At 44.3% G+C, this 23,020-nt stretch overlaps 1 protein-coding gene across 1 annotated transcript in view; it reads left to right on the forward strand.

Moving 5' to 3' along the window:
• Tenm4 (teneurin transmembrane protein 4) overlaps positions 1 to 23,020 on the forward strand; it is a 701,768-nt gene that overhangs the window by 508,049 nt on the left and 170,699 nt on the right. Inside the window, exon 9 of the mRNA XM_051192264.1 lies at positions 17,279 to 17,449. Coding sequence (XP_051048221.1) covers positions 17,279 to 17,449 — 171 coding nt within the window. The remainder of the gene's footprint in view (positions 1 to 17,278; positions 17,450 to 23,020) is intronic.

Raw genomic sequence — 23,020 nt, forward strand, 5'->3', positions numbered from 1 at the left:
AGTGTTGAGAAAATATTAAGTTGTATTTTAGTATTTCAGGTTCCTGGAGCAGCAGTGTCTTGTCTATGTATGTACTTCAGGTGTAGTTCCTCTGGAACTGTCTGTCTGTTGTTGTTTATTTTGTTTTGTTTATCATCAGCCTGAACCTTACCCAGTAGGCTAGGCTGGCTGGCCAGGAAGCCCCAGGGATCTGCCTGTTTCCACCTTCCCAGTGCTGAGATTACAAGTGTGTACTGTGCCTGGATGCTTTCCTTTTTCTTAGAAAGTAAGTTCTCAGGATGAGACTCTGAGACTTGGAGTTTCCTTGTGCCAAGTGTGACCGCCCTAAGGAGCAGCAGCCGCTGTCTTAGCTTAATGGCATGAATGTACAGGTTGATAGTGTATCCATATTTTTGAGTGTGGCACAGCTCTCTTCCCTTGTCAAGTTCATTATCTCTGTTACATTCGCACTGTTACTACAACTGCTCTCCTCATTTGTTGTATGTAACACTTCCGCAGACATCTTCATGCCTCCACTCTCCTTCATTCTACCTCCAGAATGGGATTCCTGGGTGATCAGGTGTTGACAGATCAATGCTGCAGGACTGAGTCCTGCGCCCTACGCAGGTGTCTAGTTCCCTCAGTGTCCTGCGTGCATGGAGCTTTGTGTGTGATCTCGGGGGTCAGCTGAGATCAGTGGGGGTCACAAGTGGCCCAAAGAAGGTAGCAGATCTTCATTCTGGGGGTGCCACCTGCCACCTGCTCTCTCTGTGTGTTCTTTTCCAAGATCTTCACCCAATCCAGGCATATGGGTGCCCTACCATAACCCCAACTGCCAGAAGGCTGATGTAGAATGGTGGGTTTGAAGGCAGCCTGGGCTGCAAAACCAGACCTTGTCACAACAAACCCAAATGAAAAACCCACAAAAGAACTCTACTTAAGTGGCATTACTCAGGGAAGCCCTTTAATACCACTTAGTTATGTCTTTCTGAAGCCTGTGGTACTATCCACAGTCACATCTAAATCACTGTGACATTAGGTGGGGACTATCAGTCTCTACCACTGGGCTGCAAGCTCCATGGAGTGTCCCTATTAGGCTATGCTGTCACCACAGCTGCCTGTGTCCAGGTTCAGCATGTGTTTGGCCAAAGTTCCTTAAAAGAAAGATAGAAGGGGAAACCCTGAGGCTACAAGCAGCAGACATGACAGGGGTAGGAGGGAGGAGGAGAGAAAAAAATAGAGACTCCAAATCCTTTTGCACATCTAAAGTCTAGATCACATAAATGGAAAATGGCTGCTGGAAAGGGGGATGGGGTGGGACTAGAAGAGGGAAGACCAGAGGTAGCTGTGTGGGACCAGCTGGGCTCTATGCCTTAGTCTGATCCTGGTTACCTTGTGATTTTATGCAAGAACTCTGCTCTAGGTGAGCCTCTTTCTCCTGACCCGTGAATGCAGTTAACAGGCCATTCTGGGGATAAAGTGACTTGCTGGCACCCAGTGTAATAGCCACTAGCAAGGACAATCCATCTCCTGGAACCCTGGCAGACAGGACACATTGAATTTGTGGGCCAAGTAGCTCCTGAGTTTGGAAATGTCACAAGAAAGAGAGACCCAAGTTTATGAGTACATTCACTTAATAATACCAGTACAGTCAAACTCCCTGGGGAGGCAGCACAGGAATGGTGGGCAGGAGATTCCCATCAGTATCTCAGGATGTTGCTGCGGCTTCCCCCAACAAATGTGGAAAGGCTATGATCTTACAAATTTCTAGAGTTCTTGGAAAGGATTTTCCCTCAGTCTTATTTTTATTCTAGACTCATTACTATGAGGGCACATAGTTTAAGTTTCCTTACTGGACAGGGTCTGGTTTCATAGTATCTGTAAAGGTGAAGTCAGTTCATTCAGGGTATCACATAGGATTCTGGAGCCTGGGACAAGGCTGGGAAGCAGAGCTCAGCTAGTTCTCAGCAGGGAGCAGAGAAGATGGGGAGAAGAGAGAAACACAGTATTTTTTCTTCCACTGTTTCCTCCTCTCAGTAAAACAAGCCTTGTCCCAAGGACAGCTGTACTGTCTTCTCGTCAGAGAGAACTTGCGCAGACAGACCTGTAACCCAGTCCCATTGCTTTTAAAATAAGTCTGGACTTCTCTCTCTCTTTCTCTCTCTCTCTCTCTCTCTCTCTCTCTCTCTCTCTCTCTCTCTCTCTGTCTCTATCTCTCTCTCTCTCGTGTGTGTGTGTGTGTGTGTGTGTGTGTGTGTGTGTGTGTGTGTGTGTGTGTGTTACACATGTGTTTGGGGGCGGGATTGTGCACATGTGTGTATATGTGTGTGTGGGCACATGAGGCCAGAAGTCAACCTTAGATGTTGTCCCTCAGACAGTTTCTATCTTTTTTTGAGATAGTATTTCTCATTGGCCTGGGACTCATCAAAGAGGCAAAGCACTGCCTGTCTCCACCTCCCCAGTGCTAGAATTACAAGAGGTAGCCATGCCTGGATTCCCCCCACCCCCAAGGTGAGTTCTCAGAATTGAACTCTGATCCCTCTGCTTCCAAGGCAAGCAGCTTTCCTCTTTGGTTTCCTCTTTATATATCAAATTGATATGTAAGTGGGGTTTTGAGCCACTGATGAGACAGCCTCTGCAAAAGGTCTAGCTTAGCCCAAGGCCCACAGAAGATTTTGAGTGCATGCAAGTGTCACTGCCAGGCTGGGTCCTCCAGAGATTTAATCTCTCAAATTCTATACCCTAGGACCATCTTGGATTCAGGGCTTTTGGAAATTAGGGATTAGTAGAAGGAGCATTCCACACTCAGCAAGGAGCCAGTACTGACCTATCTGCTGCACCGTGTCCTCCTGGGCTGTGATTGACAAAGATGGATATGCTGCTTAATGCCTTTGAGTCATCCAGGGATTTCTAGAGAGCCAGATGTGCAAGGAACTCCCAGCATTATGGGGTGGCTATTAACATTGTGGCATAGACTCTGAACCTCATCCCCGTGGAATTCCCCAGAAGACACTACCTCATTCTAGCCAGGAAGTTCAGCTGAAACTTCCACAAGAGGTGGAGTTGCAAATCAAGGAAGAAATGAGAGAGAAAATATAAATGGGCTTTTGGAGGGAGGACTAACCACACAGAGGCAGAGGACAGCAGATAGAAACAGCAGTCATTTGCAGAGAGCATGTTTGCATGTCCCTCTCTCTCTCTCTCTCTCTCTCTCTCTCTCTCTCTCTCTCTCTCTCTCTCTCTCTCTCTCTCTCTCTGGGCCTCACTCTCTGTTTTACCAAAGTGTAGAGCTATTGAAATCAAGATGAGTATTGGTGAATTCTGTTGCCTGCTGCATTGGAAGAGAGGCTGAGTAGGCAAATGCATTATAAGCCTGGCCTTATAATGCACAGCCTATCAGATGATCAACCTTCTGGAGGATTCCTTCCACCAAGTATAGTTGGCCAAAAACATTTCCAGAGGTGGACATTGAGGCCGAAGTAGTTAATTTACTCATTCATTTGTGCCAAACAGTAGTCTAGGGAGCTGGGCTTAGTCACCAAGTGCCCCGGCTCTATTTAGAGCACTTCTGAAGATACTCCCAATGCCTCATACCTGAGCTCCTGTGCACAAGGAGCTTTTCCTTCCTGTGTGAAGCTTTCCTCTAAGACACTCCCAGACACCTTGGGGTGTTGGGTCTCCTGGAACAGCCAATAACAGTTCACATGAACTGTGAGTACCACACCTGCCTGGAGGTTCAGCTCTGAATGAAGCTTGGGTTTTTGCCTTTGATCTTCCCAACAATCTCAACTAACTGTGATTTAGGTGCTGAGTCATTGTCACTTCCAGTTTCCAGATGGAAAACAAGTTCTGAGCTACCTGGCTGAGGGCAGGAAACGGCTGTTGTTCTTTTTCCAGGCTGCCTTCTTCCCTCTGGTGTCTGACTGCATTTAGCTGAAGATGGATGGACTTGGGCTCTCTCCTCTCCCTTGAGCTGTGTTTAGAGGGAACTCCTTGCAAAGAAGAACTGACTGCATTTCTTATGGAATGAGTCAGTGTGAATCTGTCTGTGCAGGCAGGGTGCTTTGAAAAGACTATCCTTTTAACTTCAGAGCTTCAGAATTAAGCAAATGGGGGGCCTGGAAGCTGTGGGGAGACCTTGACCGAGCTACCAGTTGCTCAACAGCAACACCTCAGGGACTCTGGTCCTGCCACCCCTAGGCTTCAGCAGGTTCTGGTAGGTTGTAACTGAAACCACATTCCACTCTGAAGAAAGACCTTCCTGTTGGTGCATGGCAGGTGGCTAGGTTTCTGATGCTCTTGAACTTGAACTTAGTTTTTGTTCACAGTCTCCAGTGGGAAGAAGAACAAATGCCAGTCTCATCCATTGTGCTGTGATCCCCATCCTATCACACTGTCCCAAATGTTATCCATCAAACCATCCAAAGGATGCTGCAGTGAGGCCCTGTTCCTCTTCTCCATGTCTTAGTCAGTGTGTGTCTCTGTATGAGCACACACAATTGCACAAGCTGTGTATGCAGCAGGTCATTAGTTAAAATTTTGGGGTAAATACCATTTTCTTTTTCTCACAACTACAAACTCTCCTTTTCCACCTTGTATCTGCCAGCTCCCCTCTATTAAATCCACTGGTGTTGCATATACAACCTGAGTCTGAGACCCTGTTGATAGTTTCACATAGAAATTTTTACCACAGTGTGTGCTAAACATAGGCTATATCAAATTAGAATATTTGAGTGTTTTCATTTCATTAACTGCTAAGCAATGTGATAATAATGACTATTTTCAATGAATTTTAAAGAACCCTCATGAAATGTAATCTGTACAAGAATGCAGAGGGTGGTTTTTATATCATTTTGATTGACACGGAGGAGAACAACAAAGAGTCAAAGTGGTCAAGTGACTTACCTGTTATTACCCAGCTAGTAAAGGCCAGAGCTGGGGGCCTGGCTCTGCCCACAACTCTACTCCACTGAGCACAATTCTGGCAGGAAATGAGCAGGGAAGGAAGCACAAATGAACACCATCAGGGCGTTGCCAGTGAGAGGTGCAAGACAACAGGTAAAGGCCAAGGGAGAGGTCCCATTTGCCTGGAAAAAGTCCTCAAGGGAAGAAGCAATATTGAAAGTAAGGCTTATAAAAGTGGGAATTGTCTAGAAGTTAATAAGGTAGTAGACATTCCAAGCCAAGATCAAAAGCACCGATGTTGGCTGGAAGGGTGTGTTGAGTGGCAATGGAATCCACACAAAGCAAGACTTTCAAGTACGGAGAAGCAACAAAGTTCATCGAACATGATGAGCAACATACATTGAAATTCCCTCCTAAAAATCAAGTCCATTGTGATGAGATCTTACACCAGGCGCCTGTTTTGGGGAAATGTTGCCAATAACATATGAACCATTCAACAGGTTCATATAATGAAAGGACTGAACCATTTTCTATCCATGCTATCTATCATTTCCAGGGTTCTATAATCAGGAAGTGGCAGGGTATAGTCAGTCAAGGCCCAACTCAGATTTAAAGTTAATCTGTACCTTGTGCTAAATGGAAAGGTTGGGCAAGTTGCTGAACCTCCTTGAGCTTCCACGTCCTTATCTTGTTAAGGCAGGTAACACCATTTCTTGCCATGGGGGACTTTGTGAGAATGGATTATCTTTATTTACTTATTCATTCATTTTTGTTGTTTGCACTTTTTGAGACAGGGTCTCAGGCAACCCAGGTTGGCCAGGAATTTGCTGTGTCTAGACACTGACACAGCTAGACATGGGATACCCTTCTGCTTAAAGCCAGGGGCTGTGGTTTATACCATCACTATCATCTCCACTGTCCTGGTCACCGTCCTCATGGTGCATGCACTTCCCTCAGATTTCCTAATCAAAGACTGAGCCAAACAAGGGGGTCCTGTGTGTACAGAGAACAGGACCTCACAGCTGTCATAAACGCAGTGGGAGACAGGAAGAAATGAAACCAGAGTGGGGAATGCCCTAGAACAGGGCAGGAGCCTGGAGAGTCCCAGAGTAAGAGAGGACATCAAAGGCTGTCCTGTGAGGTTTCACCTTAAAATAAACACAAGTCTATAAAGGTAAGATATCTGCCTTCATTCCTGTCAAAAGCGAATGAATGCTGGGGGGGGGGGCAGAGATCCACTGATAATATATGCCCTGATTAAAACTCCACTTGAGAGGTGATGGGGACCATGTCTTAACTGACTTTGATCATAGGAAAAGCAAAGGTTAAGTCACATGGTTCATGTGCCAAAGGAAATCAGGACATGAAAGTTTTGTTCCTGGGGGTCCAACCATGTCATATCATCTAGAAGCAGGGCATTAGCAACAGGTATCTTCTGTCTAGCCACCAGGACTAACCAATTTTATGTTTAAAATCCAATGGCATTGGATCTTATCTGAAGCTGAAGGGGGTGGTATTATAGTGACAGACAGTTACTTCTAGGTAGCCAAGCCATGCCTTAGGTAGACTTGTGATCAGTGTTGCAGCTTGGATGCCAGTGCTGCAGAGAGGAACCTATGTCTTGCCCCCTGAGGAAATGACAAGCATTTCCCAGACTTCCCTGCTGAGGAGTTTGCTGCCCGTGGGCAATGCTGCCTGCCCCCTGCTGAGGGGTGTGAATAGGCAGGCTGTTCCTGAGTTTCTCTGATCCCAAGGTCATTAGTAAAGCCTTGACCAGGAGGTGCAGACAGGCCCTCACCAGGCTTCAGCGTGTCCTCTCTGTTGGGTCACTCTCTGACCGCCTGCTCCCTCAGCAGTGGTCTTATGAAGGCACGTTTGTCCAACAGGAGATTAAATAAAGGAGGGGGCTGCCTGGGCTGTGCTTCCTTGGCAACAGCATGAGCAGAGCTGAAAGTCACCAGGACTTTCTATGGAGCCATAGCACTCCTTTAGCCAATGGTGCAATTGTAAACAGATAGGAGTCCACTTTTTAAAAACTTCAAAATTTAATTAACGTCTGTTGTCTAGCTCCGCTTTGAGACGCCTAATCTACACAACAGGTTACTAACAATACCTGCCTTAAAGAGTTGTTTAAGGAACATGGTGGAAGTGACTTCTGCTACATTATACCATGCACAAGAGAACAGTTCTTAAGTGAGAGCTGTGATTGTTTCAGTAACAATCCTCACAATGTCCCTGTCCACCCCACTTCACATCTCTGGTGCTATGCTGGGAGGAGGAAGGAGGTTTCCCAGCCCTGCGGGGAGGGAGGGCCTCACATCACTTGGTCTAAGGCTGGGACCTAGTGTCCTATGGACACTGAGCTGTATCCCCCTTCCGTCTGGGAAGTGGTGCCTGGTGAAAAAGCAAGCGCTAAGAATGGCTCTCTCTGCTCTCACACAGGACTGATTTCTTTGTGTCTTCAGAACCGGATCTTTTAATGGAAAGAGCTCAAAGCTGTAGTCTGAAGATGTGGTTCATTTCTTGCCCAGGTCCTGGGTCTCTCCACAAGTGCACTGCCCAAACCTCAGTCTCCTTAGCTGTTCTTTCAAGGGCGGGTAGGTCTCCAAGGCAAAACAGTCAGGGTAGCAACCAGCCTCATCTTAAAACAAAATCTCAGGCCTCTTAACTCCCCAAGCCCTCATAGGTCCTTATTTTACTCTTCATCGCAACCCTGATACACCACATAAATAGTCAGGATAGTGTGAACCACATTGCAATACATACCAAACCCAGGTCAAGCAGTACACACCATCCCCTTGAAGATAGGTGTTGGTGCTACCATCTTAGGGATAAGGAAACCGCAGCGGCGGAAAGGGAAGTCGCCCCACAACTGGGGTGCCAACACTGAAGAAGTAGCCATATGTCCTTGACCAAAGAGGCCAGTCTGGCCATCACCATACATCATTGTCATTGCCCCACTGCAGAACCAGCATTGTTGGCAACTGACAGGGAAAAGCCAGATAATGAGGCTGAGGTAGGCTGAAAGGTTAGGGGCAGCAGGTCAGCCCTTTCATTAGGAATATATGGACAAGGTCTTGGTAGAGCCTGCATGGGGGGAGGGGGGCTTTCTGAGTTCATTGTTGAAGTAAGAATTTCTATGCAAATTAAAACCCTGCTTCCTTTTATCTTCAGCTTGCCTTTCACTGGTTCTCTGAGCCTTCCAGTTAAAAGGGCATCCATATTGACCATGGGCTCACAAGTTTGCCACACAAAAAGTACTTCACCCCAGTACTATATAGAAATAGTACAACTGTGAGTGAGGGACTATAGCCCCAATTGCTGCAGTCACGTTCCAGCCAGAGACAGGAGGGGAAGCTGTATATTTACTTGATTTAAAATTAGCCCCACGTAGCCACCGGTGGGATCCTGTCAGCCTGCTTTATAGCGATTCTCCCCTTAAAAGCTGTTTTATCTGTTGGACAAATAACTCTCGTTCTGTGCCCAAAGTCTGTCAACTCTTGGGAACATGACAATGCCTGCAGCTAGAAGGAGCCTACAGATGGAGTGGCAGGGAAGTGATGAGGAATACGAGAAAGAAGGAAAAACAGGGGGTGCAACAGAAATGGGTTAACGTCTCAGTAAATAGAAGAGCTAAGGACAGCAAGATATCAAGTGACAGTGGTTATGACAGCCTCCATGTATCAAGCTCTTACTATGTGCTGGGCACTGCTCTATGATGATGCCAGTATTATCTCTTTGATCCTTTGGGATGGGTGTTGCAAGCTTCAGGAGGAAGAAGCTAAGGGTGATCGAGGCTAAGACTTGCTCAAAGTCAGGACAGACCCCACCCAGCATTTGGCTACAACCTGACATGCATGTGATTTTGATAATAGCAATCAGGATTAGAAAGGATTCCTCTTGAAGTATCCCAAAGATCTAGTCTAGCCTCACTTGCAGCACACATTTGCATTGTTTTGTTGTTATTGGTTTAATTTTAGCCATTGTAATTCATCAGAGGATGATAAACGAGAGCCCAAGATTGGAAACCACCAAGATCTGAGTTCAAATGCCTCCCCATCACATTCCCTGTGTCTTTGGAAGTCACAGAGCCTTTTTGAGCCTCCATTTTTACCTGTTAATCCGGTATAGCTCTCCTAGTCTAGAGCCTGACACCCTCTGAATGTTAAGGCCTCTTTCCTCTTCTCCATCACCCTTAGAGCAATCTTGTCTTGCTGGAGATGTAAGTTACAGAACCTCTTTTCATATGTAAAATAGTACTAAATGCTCTAAGGAACCAGAGAACAAAATGTATCTACAAGCCTGCCACCCTGATTCAAAGCCATGGTGTTCTTTAAAGCTACTTCTTTGTTGGTTTTGTTTTTGCTTTGTTTCTTAAAGGGTTTCTCTGTGTAACAGTCCTGGCTGTCCTGGAACTCACTCTTTAGACCAGATTGGCCTCAAACTCAAAGAGATCAACCTAGGATTAAAGGTGTGTGCCACCACGCCTGGCTCTTGATGTTTATTTGCAAATACAGAAGTACAAACAGAAGTACAGCCAGAAAAACAAAACAAAACAAAACAAAAATCCATGCAGTTTTATGCCCTGTTGCTCTTGTCAACACTACATCTCAAATATCTTCGTTATGAGTTATCATTGAGGTTTGTTATAGCTGCTGTCATGTGGGCAGTGCCTATACCTTAGCCAGTTTCCTGTGTCAGGGGTCCATGCTACTCCTGGTTCCTTTCCTGGTACACTGCCAGGAGCATCTCTGTGTCACTGGGTTCATGGTCAGAACTTTCTAGTGTAGTAGCTTTATAGGAAAAGCAGGAATGTGGGCTGGGAGATGAAAAGCTGCTGTCCCCGTTGTATGGTCTCACCTTTTCTGTCATTACTGGTGTTGGTGTGAAACCAGTAAGAGGTAGATTATCCTGAACCCAATATGTCAACCCTGGCCTATGGATACAGATTCGGGTGGCTCTAGTGACATGTTCTTCTCTGGACATAGTTTAAGGAAATCCTCATAGTCACCATAACTAAAAGAAGGCATAGATCAATGCATTTACCAGATACTTTGTGGGGACACCAGGTAGGTTACAGCAAAGAGGGGTGATTTCCTACAGGTCTCAGATGCTCGCTCATAGCTTAGCTTTGGTTTCGGTGGGTGCCGTGCCGGTGGTATGATTGTGATACTATATTCCAAAGTTCTGATGATGAAAGGAAAGTAAATCGCTCACAGCAGCCAGAAATAAATGACTACTAAGGAGACAGAAGGCAGCCCAACGTAATATTAGCCCTAGATCTGCAGCATTCCAACTCTCCTCAATCAATGAAACTGTTCAGTCAATCTGCAGAACCTCCAGCACAGCTGTGGCCTTTTGGGGGCACCTTGTTTTATATTGACATTGTCATTTTTCTCTCCTTGGAAGACCACAAGTCAGAACATCCTAGTGACCTCAATTTCATAGAAGTGACTGTATTTAAACAAACAAAAATCCCAGATGTGAGTATGAAAACAGAAAAGTGGGTAGCCAGCCATGGAACCAGGTTTTAAGTAAAAACTGTCACTTGGTGAGACATGGCTCAGAAGACTGAGGTTCCCAGCTCACAGTCATGTGTAACTCCAGTCTAAGGGCATCTGATGCCCTTTCCTGGCCTCCGAGGACACCAGGCATGCAAGTGATGCACAGACACACATGCACGTACAATACCTATACAGATCAAACAAACAAACAAACAAACAAACAAACTGTAGTTTTTTAAATGCTGCTTGGATCAACAGTTACTTGCAGTTGTGACTGTCTTCACTTCCTCCATGGACAAACACTGTCCCAGAACAAATGCAAGTGGGTTCCTGCACAGAGTTGCACACCTGTGCAGCCTGGTCCCCTGCTGGCTTAGTGACTTTGTTAATTGCCTCTTCTAGGGTGGGTGCTAGGGCACCTTCCATATGTCTGAACATCAATGGACCCTTTTTTTCCCCCCAAATGTCAGGACTAAGCTTGCACTTTCTGAGCCATCGCTCATGTCTCACTGGGCAGGAAAAGGCGACAGGAAAATGTCAGCCCCAGGATCAGATGGGCCAGAGCTGGAATGATTGAACTTTCCCACCCTGGCTCTTGGCTTTTAGAAATCATTAACATTTCAATGTGGGTGATCCTGTGGTCCCTGCTACTTCTCCACAGCCTCTCTCTGAACTCTTCAAGCATCTTGTCACCTTTTCATTGAATTACAAGTAGTCTAATGGGAAAACCAAGTTTCTTATCTAGGTCACTCTCGGTATACTTGAGCAAGGATTTGCACCTTAGTTATAAATATACAGTACAGTGTGTAATTTACATAATCCTTCAATGTACATTGGTGGGTGGCTACTCTTTATTCTACAGAGGATGAAGAATACAATAATTATGATATAATACCGCCATATGATATAATAATAATGTTGTTTGAATGGCTTATCAGGTTAGGGAGGATCATTTATATTTTTGGCTTCTTTTATTATTATTTTTTTTAATCCATAGTTGCTACTTTCAGAACATTTGGCCAACTGTGTTCACTGTTTTACACAGCTTCAAGGGAGGGTAACTGTAGGGCAGGGCCCCATCATTTAGTGGCCCCATCAACCCCTAGCCTCCGACACTCATTTCACACTTTATTTTGTGGGTAGCTCTATATGGTCTGTATCTTCAACTGAAAGTAAAATGTAGAAAGAAGAACACGAAACGTGTCTCACCCTTAGGACAGTTCGGTTGCCTGGTCTTGGTAGGTAGCTCACCATAGCCTTTTTCAAAGATCACGTCAGTTCCGCTTACATTCAATACCCTTAAATATATTCTTCTCTAATGTTCCCCAACCCACCTTCTACATGAGCATGAGGCTGAGTGACATAGACAAATTGTCGGCCATGGAGCACACTTCCAAATGATGCAGCTGTGACTTGAATGACTGTCAGAAATCAGGTAGTGACTACAGCTTCTGGATTCCAATAGCCAAATTCCTGAGTTTGTGTGTGGGGGGTGGGGGGGGGAGTATGTATGTGTGTGTGTCCATCTGTCTGTTAGAGAAAGACAATCAGGGCAAACTATTTCTCTTCCTCTCTCTTCCCCTTTCCATCACCCAGGACTGTAAAACTCACCTCCTGCCAGGCCAGACAGTGGCAGAGCTGAGGGTTTACTAGCATGACTTCTGTTTGGGACACCTGATGACAGGCGAATAAAGGTCTTCGTTATTTTGGCTTCAAGGTGCTATTGCTTGCTGACCTCTGCCTCCTCAAATTCCATGTCTGTAATTCTCGCCTTCCAATGATTCTAATGATTTTTATTAGCATACACTAATCATGCACGCTAATGGGCTTCATTATGACACTCATGCATGCAGATAATGCATTTAGATCATATTTACCCTCCATTCTCTCTATTGTGTCCCTCCCACTCCCGCTGTTCACCTTCCTTTTCCTACTAGTTTCCCCTTGGATTTTCAAGTCCTTTTTTTTTTTTTTTTTTAATTTATGATCCCAACAGTTTCATTAGATGTACCTATATATGGGTGAAAGGTGACTTACAGAAGCATGAACACCTTACTGGTGACTACACCACAACAGAAAATGTCTCTCTCACCAGTAGCCATTAATTGCCTATAGATCTTCAGGGGTGGGTGGAGCCTTGGAAAGCCCACCCTGCTCCACGACAGGATGTTGACAGGCCCTATCTTGTGCAGGTAATCCTAGTAGCTGTGAGTTGAAGAGTACAAAAGTCACATCATGACCAGAAGGTAGCATTCTACAATATTCTTCTGTTCTTGTGCTCCTGTCTTCTGAGCCTTGGAGAGGGTGATAAAGATGTCTTATGTATGGCTGAGCATTTTCAACAATCACTTATTCTTGGCACTCTGGCCAGTTGTGAGTCTCTGTAGTTGCTGCCATGTATTGTTTAAAGAAGTGTCTCTGACCAAAGCTGTGAGCAGCACAAATCTATGGGGATGTACATAATTACTCAGAAGGCAATTTGGGAGGCACAACATGTCCATTTAGCAAAATAACAGCAGTACTCAGTACTTTCCCAATTAAGGCCTATGTCCTCTTATCCCTAGGCTTCTTATGAGCTTTATAGTGCCCAGTGTGAATTCCATTCTGCCTATAGGACCTGAATTTCAATCAGAAAGTTGTTGGCTACTTCTGTAACAGACTTGCCACTATTACACCAGTGGGCTCCTCTTGCCTAGTAGATCAGTAGTGAAGTATCAGCAAGGTATTTCTCAGCTCCATCTTGACGTCTCAAGTTCTTTCCCTACCACTGTCCTCCATTGTCATTTCAGAGTGTCCCAGTCTCTGGGAAATCAGTCACAAGTGGTTTTAGATGGAACTTTACTTTCACAGGGTCCTCTTCCACAGGTCACAGAAAATACCTGTCACCCTCGCAGCTGTGTGGGCCTCTGGTACTACCAAGGAGGCAGAACAGAGAGGATAATATGTCAGCAGCCCCTGTACACTTAGCCCACTGTGGACTGCCTTACCCTATTAACTTCCCCCCAGGGACCTTGAACTTGGGAATCAGATTCATCTCTGAGACTCTGCCCTCCCACCCACCCATACGCTGCCTCATTTTTAAAAGGAAAGGCTTGCTTTGGTTTCTTCCTAAAATTAAGAGAAAGCTCTGACAATAAAAATGTTTCTCTTCGCAGAGCTGTGAGCATTCTATTCATTCTGGAATTAGTTAATTCTCGTGACCTTTTAACAAGACAGCCCTTGGCACTCTTAGATAAGATAATTGACTCTAATGGGGGAAGAGCACTGCTCCTTTAATGGTGTACATCTGAGTTGTGTGTAGTTCAAGGAAGTTCTCCATTACCTTTGGAGTTGCCAATATATAGATTAAAACAGTAGGAAGGTAAGTAGCAATGTGAGCTAATTCAACTAAGGATAGCACTTTCCTTCCTTGCAGGCAAGCTAACCGTCTCCTTATTGTCACCATTACTCAGAAGGAAAAAGCAGGGAGAAGCACCTGGCACAGTACTCCTGGCTAAAAAGGTGCTCAGCCAGTGGGAGCTGCTATTGTCACCATCAGTGTTCTTATCAACAGCACAAATCTAACACCGAGGGAAACACAGTACTTACGTACACTTGACAAAGAACCTTGCTACATGGTATCCCACTGATGATATGGTACACTAATCATTGTACCCTCATAACGTGGTACTCCACTGACATACCTCTCTGATATGTTATCCCCCTTACGTGCCACATCATTGACATGAAACCCTTCTGACATGGTACAGCACTTACACAGTACCTCACTGACATGGTACACACCTCTGTTACAGTGCCCCCTCTGTTACGGCATTCCTCTGACATAGGAGACTACTTTTGGTATTCACCTCTGATACAATGCCTCTGTGACACAGCACTCCACTATTTCAGTACTAAAACCACTACAGAATATTTTTCCCCATTTCTCAGATCATACTCATACAGCTAGGAAGCAACAAGTAGGGTTCAGAACTAGTTTTCTTACCCTGGTCGCATGTCACAGAAACCAAAGCAAAAGCTAGAACTCATTCTCCCCGCTGTAATCAAAATGCAGCCTCCTGGGTAAATTAAGCATGCACCTGTCCCTTACATGATTTGAATATGGACCTGGAGTCACGAGAATGAGCTGTGTGTGCCAGGTTCCTCAACAGTGTTTCGTGGCTTAAAGGCTGCATAGACTTGTGAACATATCTATAATATGAGGACTTGATTCTCAGCGTCCTGTGGAAGCATCCTGTGTTGCAGGCTGCAGAGGTAAAGTCCTATGAGGTTGTCCTATGTCTTCATAGGGACACCTTTTGAAATAGAGCTGATGAGAGGCAGCGCGTCTAAGTGGGTAGAATCCAGGCTCCATAGTAGAAAGACTAATGGTGTGAGTTTTCAGCTCTGGGCAGACGTGGGTTCGAGACCAGACTCTGCTTCTTCTTGTCCGTGTAACCTTGCGCATGTCAGTTGCTCTCTTACCCTCACTTTGCCATCTATAACATTTGGCTGTGAAGATCAACCTTTTAGGGTTGTCATGAGAGCTAAAGTATACATTGCTCTGATTAGCTTTAACACAGCATCTGGTACACAGTAAAAACACCTCAGTCATTGCCTTATACATATCATGGTCTCAGCTAACTATGATTAATTTTTAATTAATTTGTATTAAGACCTAATATTTGCTCAACCTCTCAAAATAGGGTCTAGTGGGGTTGCCATAAGAATTAGACATAATGTGTAAAAGTTACACATAGCAGGTAATAAGTATAATTCATGGACCTTCCTATTTCTGTAGATCCTACCTGTATTTCTGTGGTCCTCCTCCTCAATCACCCCCTCCTCTGGGCCTTGACCTTCCAAGTGAACTTCCTAATCCTTCTGTCTTCACTGCTTTACTGTGGGCTTTGGCTGTCTGAATAGATATTAATTCTCTAGAGTCTCTAGAGGTCTCTAGAGGACTTTTAAAAGTAGCTTCATCAATTAGATGAAGGGGTACTACATAGAGCATAGTGTGGGATCTAGGAAGGCAAAGGCTTGATACATATGAAAAAGCCAGAGTGAGCATCCTGAAAGCTGACACACACACACACACACACACACACACACACACACACACACACACACACACACCTGAAACCAAAATTCATCCCACAAAATGAAACAAGACTTCAGCCTTGTCAGTGGTGTGTGTGTGTGTGTGTGTGTGTGTGTCTGTGTGTATGTGTGTCTCTGTGTGTGTCTATGTATGTGTGTGTAGTATGCTAATGTGTGAGTATGGCCATATGCATGCCACAACACTCAAGCAGACATCAGACAACAATTTTTAGGGGTTTGTTCTCTCCTTCCACTTTATTGAGGCAGAATTTCTTTGGTTGTCTTTGCCACTATTTATACTCCAGACACCAGCTTTTGGCAGCTTCCAGGGATCAAACTCAGGTCATCAGGTTTAAGTAACAAGTGTTTTTACTAGCGGAGTCATCTTTGTGGCCCTTATGTTTTGTTTTTGAGAAAGAGTCTCACCAAATGGAGCAGAATGGCTTCCCATCTCTTTAGATTTTCCCCTCATGGTCTGCTTCCTCAGCCTCCCTACTGCTGGGGTTATAGGTATGCACCACCATGCCCATGTCATCAGCTAAGTCTTGATTCCCAAAGTGACATTCACATAGCTGTCATACACTAGATTACAAATCCTTTTGGAGACAGCCTTCATAGCCTTCTCAAGCATTGTGTATTTCAGGGTCATTCTTGGTTATCTTCTGGCCTCTTCTAGATTGCTGCACCAGACTATTTGGTAGCTTGCTACTTGGGAAAATAAAATACTTTTAAAGCCAGAAAACATGCCCATGGTACAAAATGAAGATGAGCAGAGCATCTCCATCCTGCCATGCCCTGCATCATCCCCTTCCCTTGCAGGGAGCACCTGATATTAGGACTGTCTTTCATGTCCCCCTGGATACTCTGTACAATATAAAGTAAAAAAGCAGTGTGTCAAACACTTTCTTCTGTAGGTTATGATTTTTCTTCCAGAAAAAGCACATAAAAGGCATCCTCCGTCTATTTATAATCTGTACTATTGTGTTGTGTGGATAGACACTGACGACCCTCTCATCAATGGAACAGTTTACAAAATGTTACTATTAAAATTATGCTGTAATGAGTAACCTTTTAGTACACAATTTATTAGATGTGTGAGTATATCCTGAGGAGAATTTTCTAGACTTGAGACCTTGAAATCCCAGGGTAGAGGGTGAATGTATTTTAAATTTTATGGCTTTTATCACATACCAATTTATGATCACGCCAGCAAAGTGTGCGGGTGCTTGCTTCCCACCCTCTGCCAACATAGTATTTTCAGCCCTTTTTATCTTTGCCAAAGCATATGTGAAAAATAATATTTCAGAGTTTAACTTAGATTTCTTTCACAGTGAGTGATGTTAGGAGCCTTTTCACACGATTAAGAGCCCTTGGTATTTCCCATTCTGTCACCTGTCTATTCATGTCCTATGCTTATTTCTCTACTGCATTGTTAGACTTTACTGATTTGTGGGTGTTATTTTTCTATTAAGGAAAAAATCCTTTGTGATACAAACTGCAGTTCTCCCCTCTAGATTGCCATTTCTCTTTTGAAGAAAAAGGTCAAGACCTCCTGAAACTCTGACTTCCTTCATCCATTCCCAACATCATCAAACTGTGAGCCCCTAGAGGGCAAGCTCTAAACCGTGATCAATACTGTGTCCCAAGTCCCCTTGCAGGGCCTGACACTCTAAGAGATCTCTCTCCAGGGACTGATGTTGAACTGAACTGAGGATCTGTGTTCCCCACCCCAGACCCCGTTCCCTTGTGGCTTGGGAGTTCCATTTCCACCTCCAGCAGAAAAAGATGACTTTTTTCATTGCTCACCACAGCCATGCACCTGTTTGGCCTAAACTGGCACCTGCAGCCGATGGAGGGGCAGATGTATGAGATCACGGAGGACACAGCCAGCAGTTGGCCTGTGCCAACGGACGTCTCCCTGTATCCCTCAGGGGGCACTGGCTTAGAGAACCCTGACAGGAAAGGCAAAGGAGCCACAGAAGGTAGGGTTGCTGTGTTGTCCGTGTTGTGAGTCCTCTGTGTCTGCCTATGAATGGAGATGATCTCCATCACGCACATCACGTGCCTGACTCACAGCTCATGCTTCCTCCATCCTCTACACTCCATGCTGGCTGCGGTCTACCTGTGTCTCCATCATAATTCCCTGTCAGTGTGAGCTCAGGGTGGGGTTCAGAAGGACCATGGTGCTCTGCGGTATCCCATCCCATGCTTCCAAGGATGCATTAGGGGCATTCACATTGTCAGCTATCCATCTTTGTGTGGTGGTCAGAGGGAGCACTTCTGGGAAGCCCTGTGGGATCAAGAGTCATGTGTGGGACATGGTATGGGGTAGTGTGTTCCAGTGAAAAGACTTCTGGACTGTGTGTTTCATTGGAAACATTTCAAGTGATCAACCCACCCTAGTGGCCTAGTAAATCTGACTCCTCATGTGCAATAACAATCGCCACTGTTTGCTCACTGTGTCTGTATCAAAACTTTTTACTAAGGTCATTTCATTGTACAAGTAACCCTCACAGAAACCCTGTGAAGTGGGGTGGGTAGAATTAGTTATATCCATTCTAGATGCAAACACACACAAATGATCACATGAAGTAACTTGACCCACACAATCTCAGGATTAAGTAATGAACTCAGATCTGGGACCTGAGGTCTCTCACTCCCTCCATGAGTTTTCCCACCAGACCCACCTCCATGGTTACAGGACCTCGAAGATGATATGGATGTGAAATCCTGTTGTACAATGAGGCACAGATATTTCTTTTCTATCCATGACAGAAGTGGTGGTGACATTTTGGGTTTGGAATTCTCCAGCGGGAATCCACAGACCCATGGTTTGAATTTCTCAAGGGTCTTTATAACAATCCATAGCTATAACTTCCTTCACTGTCAGTCAAGAGTGACTCAGGCTCACTAAAATGGAAAGATGTGTAGGCGCCCAGGCCAGCCCATTATCCTTCAAGGTCAGTGGCCTTCCCTTCTCCTGTGTCTGCTGTGATCTGCAATGTTGTTCTGCTCTTCCCCAGTCAACAAAATGGCCATGGCACCTACCTTTCCTCTTGACTCACTTAATTCTGGGTCATGCTTTTTGGGTCTCTGTGTCCTTTCAAAGATTTGCCTTCCAGCCATCAATGTGGTTAAAAGGGTGACTTGTGCTTACTCAAAGCACCTCCTCATTACCTCTGCAGTGACAATCTGGAAGGTCAAAGTCAGCTGCTGACCAATGGACACATTTAAGGGATGTGAAGAGCCGACTTCTGAAGGAATCAAACCCAAATGCTTACCCACTATTTAGAGAGGAAAGGCCAAGCCTCTTCTTTTTAAAGATTTATAAAGACCTAAAACATTGAATAATGTACACCCCTTTGCCCAGCAACAAGATAGGGAAGACAGTAGCATGCTTGGGGCCACTAGAGGAGTCAGTGTGATGTAAGGAGACACTGTGATGTAAGCTTAAGCATGTCCCCTGAGTCAGGCATTCTAGGTTTCACTTTTCCCCTCTTCAAAAAGCACTGGTCTGTCTGTAGATTCTCTATAGGGTGCATTGCAACTTGAAAGTTCTACAGGTGCAATTTCTGAAAGAATCATCATAGGACTAACCCGGTGTTTTTCAGGGATCTTTTAAACCGAGGTGGCACTGTCCATGGTCCTGCTGGTGGCTTGCAAATGCTCACTCCAGTTTATACTGTCTAGTGCCACCAGTGAAGACTCATAAAGGGACAACTGTCATTAGATAAGCCCGTGAAATCACACTTAAAATGTCTTTACTCATCATGGACTTGGCAAAGGGTTTCCTGTAACACAATGTAGTTTCTTCCCACCATGATCTCTAACAGACATTCCTTCAACAGGAATTAAATCTATCTGAAATCTTCCACTCTAATGAAATTAGTTTGTGGGTTGTTTGGGTTCTCTTTAGTTTTTCCGGAGAAGCAGGAGGTGTAGATAAGAGACAACATAAAATTGCACTGCCTTATTGGCTTATTTTAATTGGAGTATTTTTGCTTAAAGGGATTATCTGTCATTACTGATGCAAATGGAAATCCTGCTTATAAACCCCTTAAATGCAGGGCAGTACTGGGAAGAAGCCGGCAGCAGGAGCAATTACTGTGAGGGGAAAAAAAAATGCATGGGCCTGAAAAGCAGAGGGAAAGCTTCCTATAGTGTGTGAGAGACCACGTGGTTCTTCCCCAGCCCTCCCCAGTTAAACCAATGTCTACTCAGTTTCTGTTTTTAATTGTGTTGATAAACCTCTGCTTCCTTAGACTTTATCTCAATGATGAAAATGTTAACTGTACTGTGAGGGCATGTTTCTGGTCCCTTCTGATGGTATCAGGGAAAAGAATCAATTACAGAATTAAGATTAGCGTCTCTGCACGGTAATGGCGGGAGTAGTAGTATGAGGTGATTAAAAGGGGGTGAATGTGCCTTGGAGCCACACAACCCAAGATGTGGTTCTCAGCCCAGCCTTTCATTTGTTCTGTTAACTTATACCAGTTACCTCATCTGTTTGGCCTTAGTTTTCTTGCCTGTAGAACAGGGGTGACTATGGCTCTTCTCAGAGCCCAGCACAGGGGAGCCACTCATCTAGAGAGGTCATCAGTTCAGCTGGTGTCCCTCATCTTGTCCACCTAGGCTGGGGCCATTCCACTTCAGACACTAAGAACCTAGAGATATGTACTAATCAACATTTCTCCTCACGGGTCCTCCTAACATTTGGGGCATTAAAATTTTTTTTTCTAAAGTACATATTTTTAATTATATAAATGAAATATATGATAATTCCAGTGCTTTGTTTGTCATGTCTGTGAGAATAACATCAAATTATAATTTATACTGTATTTTTAAAGTGGTTGTCACCATTTCATGGTCATCATGGGACAGAAAGCAATTGTAGTAGCTTCCTGAAGCAACACTGCAAGACCTTGTGTTTGCATTAATGGGAAAGGGGTAAATCACTGAATAAACAAGCATTTCTGTCAGTTGACTTGGTGGGCTATGGATAATGCTTTCTCTTTGCAATGGAATAAAAATTGCCCATCAGTTTGAACCATGCAAATTGCTGCAACAGGCTCAGCTGGGCTCTCCAAAATGGAACAGCTTATTTTGATAACCAAATAAATTTCAAACAGTTGCTAAGGAAACTAAGGGATTCTTTGTGCAATCTATTGCATTGAGAAGAATTTTTTAAAAAGTAGGAGGATTGTTAGTTGATGAGAAATTTAGAACCTGGATAGATAGGTCTCTGGTCAGGAAAGTAGAGACTGGTTGGAAAGCATGGGAATTTCAGGTCTTCCAAATTGTCCATATTTGATGGAGCTATCTGATCATTTCAGTGATCCATTGAGAGATTTCTTTTTATGATATGATTGCATATTTGCACAGCATTGCTCTAGGAAGCCTGAATCTTTCTAAATCTACAAAGAAAAAGATGGTTATCAATAGAATCTGCTGTGAAACTGAATCATGTTGTTGGGAGGGGGTAAGGTTTAACCTAAGCTTCTTGTACCACTTGGTAAGGCCTAGAGATACCTAGTAGAGGTCCAGTATGCTTCTCAAAAGTGTCTCCAGACCCTGAATACTCCAAGACCTGTTTACAGCTTCCTAATTAATAAAAATGATCAATTTTCAAACCACAAAGTTCTTAACTGGACCTAGGGTCTATCTGGTTAAGTCTTGACATTTACCCCAGGGGCCCCATGAGTTGCTGCTCTTTGAGAGGTGTGTGTACCCTGTCACCACTGAGAGTGTCTCTTCAGATATTTAATTCATCACTCATTTATGTACTCCTTAAAGCAGCCATATTCTAAGAAGTAAAGAGGTTTCTTGGGTGACTTTATCTCCACCTGGCTTCTCCAGCATTCAGAGACTCCGTGTAGAGACTTCCGTAGTGCCATGACAATCAACAGAGCTGCTGTAAATGAAGGTTCTTGACACAGCTGGGATTCATTAACCTCTGCCTTCCCTACTATTTCTTCTGTTATCTTCCAGAATATACATGAAGAAGTAAATTTTATACACAGAATATGTGCCCTCTACCAATCTTAGCTTACTCTTACTCTATTCACTGTATCACTCTGCAGTAGGACATTTTATAGTTAAGTGCTCATGCTTTGTGCTCAGAATGAACGACAAGATATCTTATGATCCAGGCTGGGTTTTCCTTAAGGCAGGAAGGAAGGGGTGTTTGTTTGTTTGTTTGTTCATTATTTTTGCTCCTCCAGCCCCAGCCCAACCCTGGCAATCTCAGACCTCTTTCCCATGAACTAAAGTTGGTAAAAGCTGTTCATTCTTTCTTCTCAACCAGCAAGCCACACCAACAGTTGGTCCAGTGTGGAGACAGTGTTTCCTTCCCACCTGGCCCACAGCCTTGAACTGCTGGAAAGTGCAAAGAAAGAAAAAATCCCCTTCTGTCACTTTACTGGAGCAAGAGCCACATAACCCAGCCTAAGAATCCTGCCTGAGGTTTGAAGGGGATCTCTGACCCATAAGGCCACATTCTACACTATGCTCTCTTCTTTGCTATGGAGAAAGGGAACCCTGTTGGCTAAAGTGAGGGGGCATTTTTCCATTATTTATTCAGAGACATGAGAACACCAGAGTACAGACAGTTAGTTCCCTAGCCCCATCAGCTGGGCCGCCTCCCTCCTTTCAGAGGAAACCTGCCCTCAAATTATCAGTCTTGTGCTTCTCTCTGAGCCCTTCGTAGGAGTGAGAGGTTCAAAATGCACCATGCTTTTGTTTCATACGCCCCCTTAGTTATGCCTCCCCCTGGGAACTTGAAGCTGAGGGTGTGCTCCTTTCTATCTGCACAATAAAGGGGTTACAGTCCTAGGAGCCCACAGATCAGATGAAGAAGAGTGTGACTAATTCTCTCCCCTCATAACACCTTGTGAATTGGGCTCTTATCTTTGAAGTTTCATGACTCAGTGTGGAGGTTTGTGTGCCCTCATTTTCAAGGTAAAAGTCTGGGGCACATTCCTTCCATGCAGAATTAAAAACAAACTCTTTCCTATGTTAATGATAGAGTAACCATGGTACTTTTATTGATAGTGTGCATTTTAACTTTTTTTTTTGTTGGCACATTTTTAATTAAAATAACATTTAATGGTTTGAAGCTAAAAACCTGATGTTTCTGCCTAGGAGTTTATAAGGGAATGATAACATATGGAGAAGTTTAACATTTAAATTGAATTTTATTATTTAAAACAGTAAAATATTTTATGACTACAACAATGCCCTGCCAAGCTCCATTTCAGCATCAAATGTGCTTTGTAAGGAGGCTTACAAAGTCAGGGGGTGGGAAGACATTGTAATTTCTTCTCTCCAAGTGCTTTTTATAAGAAGTTCCACAACTGTGTTTTCTTTGCAAATGATTCTTGTTGTCTTAGAACATCTTTGAGCATCTCTAACCACACAAAAAGCCCTAGAGCCAGGATGCTCAGGAGTGGTTTACTACTAACAAATACAATGGAGCCTGTTGACTTGATTTGGGTTCTTCGGGGTTCTAAGCTTGGTTTTCCCAATATTCCTGCCCCCTCTTCCCCACTCTTAAG

This window comes from Phodopus roborovskii, unplaced genomic scaffold (assembly GCF_943737965.1).
Source record: "Phodopus roborovskii unplaced genomic scaffold, PHOROB, whole genome shotgun sequence".
Taxonomy (NCBI): domain Eukaryota; kingdom Metazoa; phylum Chordata; class Mammalia; order Rodentia; family Cricetidae; genus Phodopus; species Phodopus roborovskii.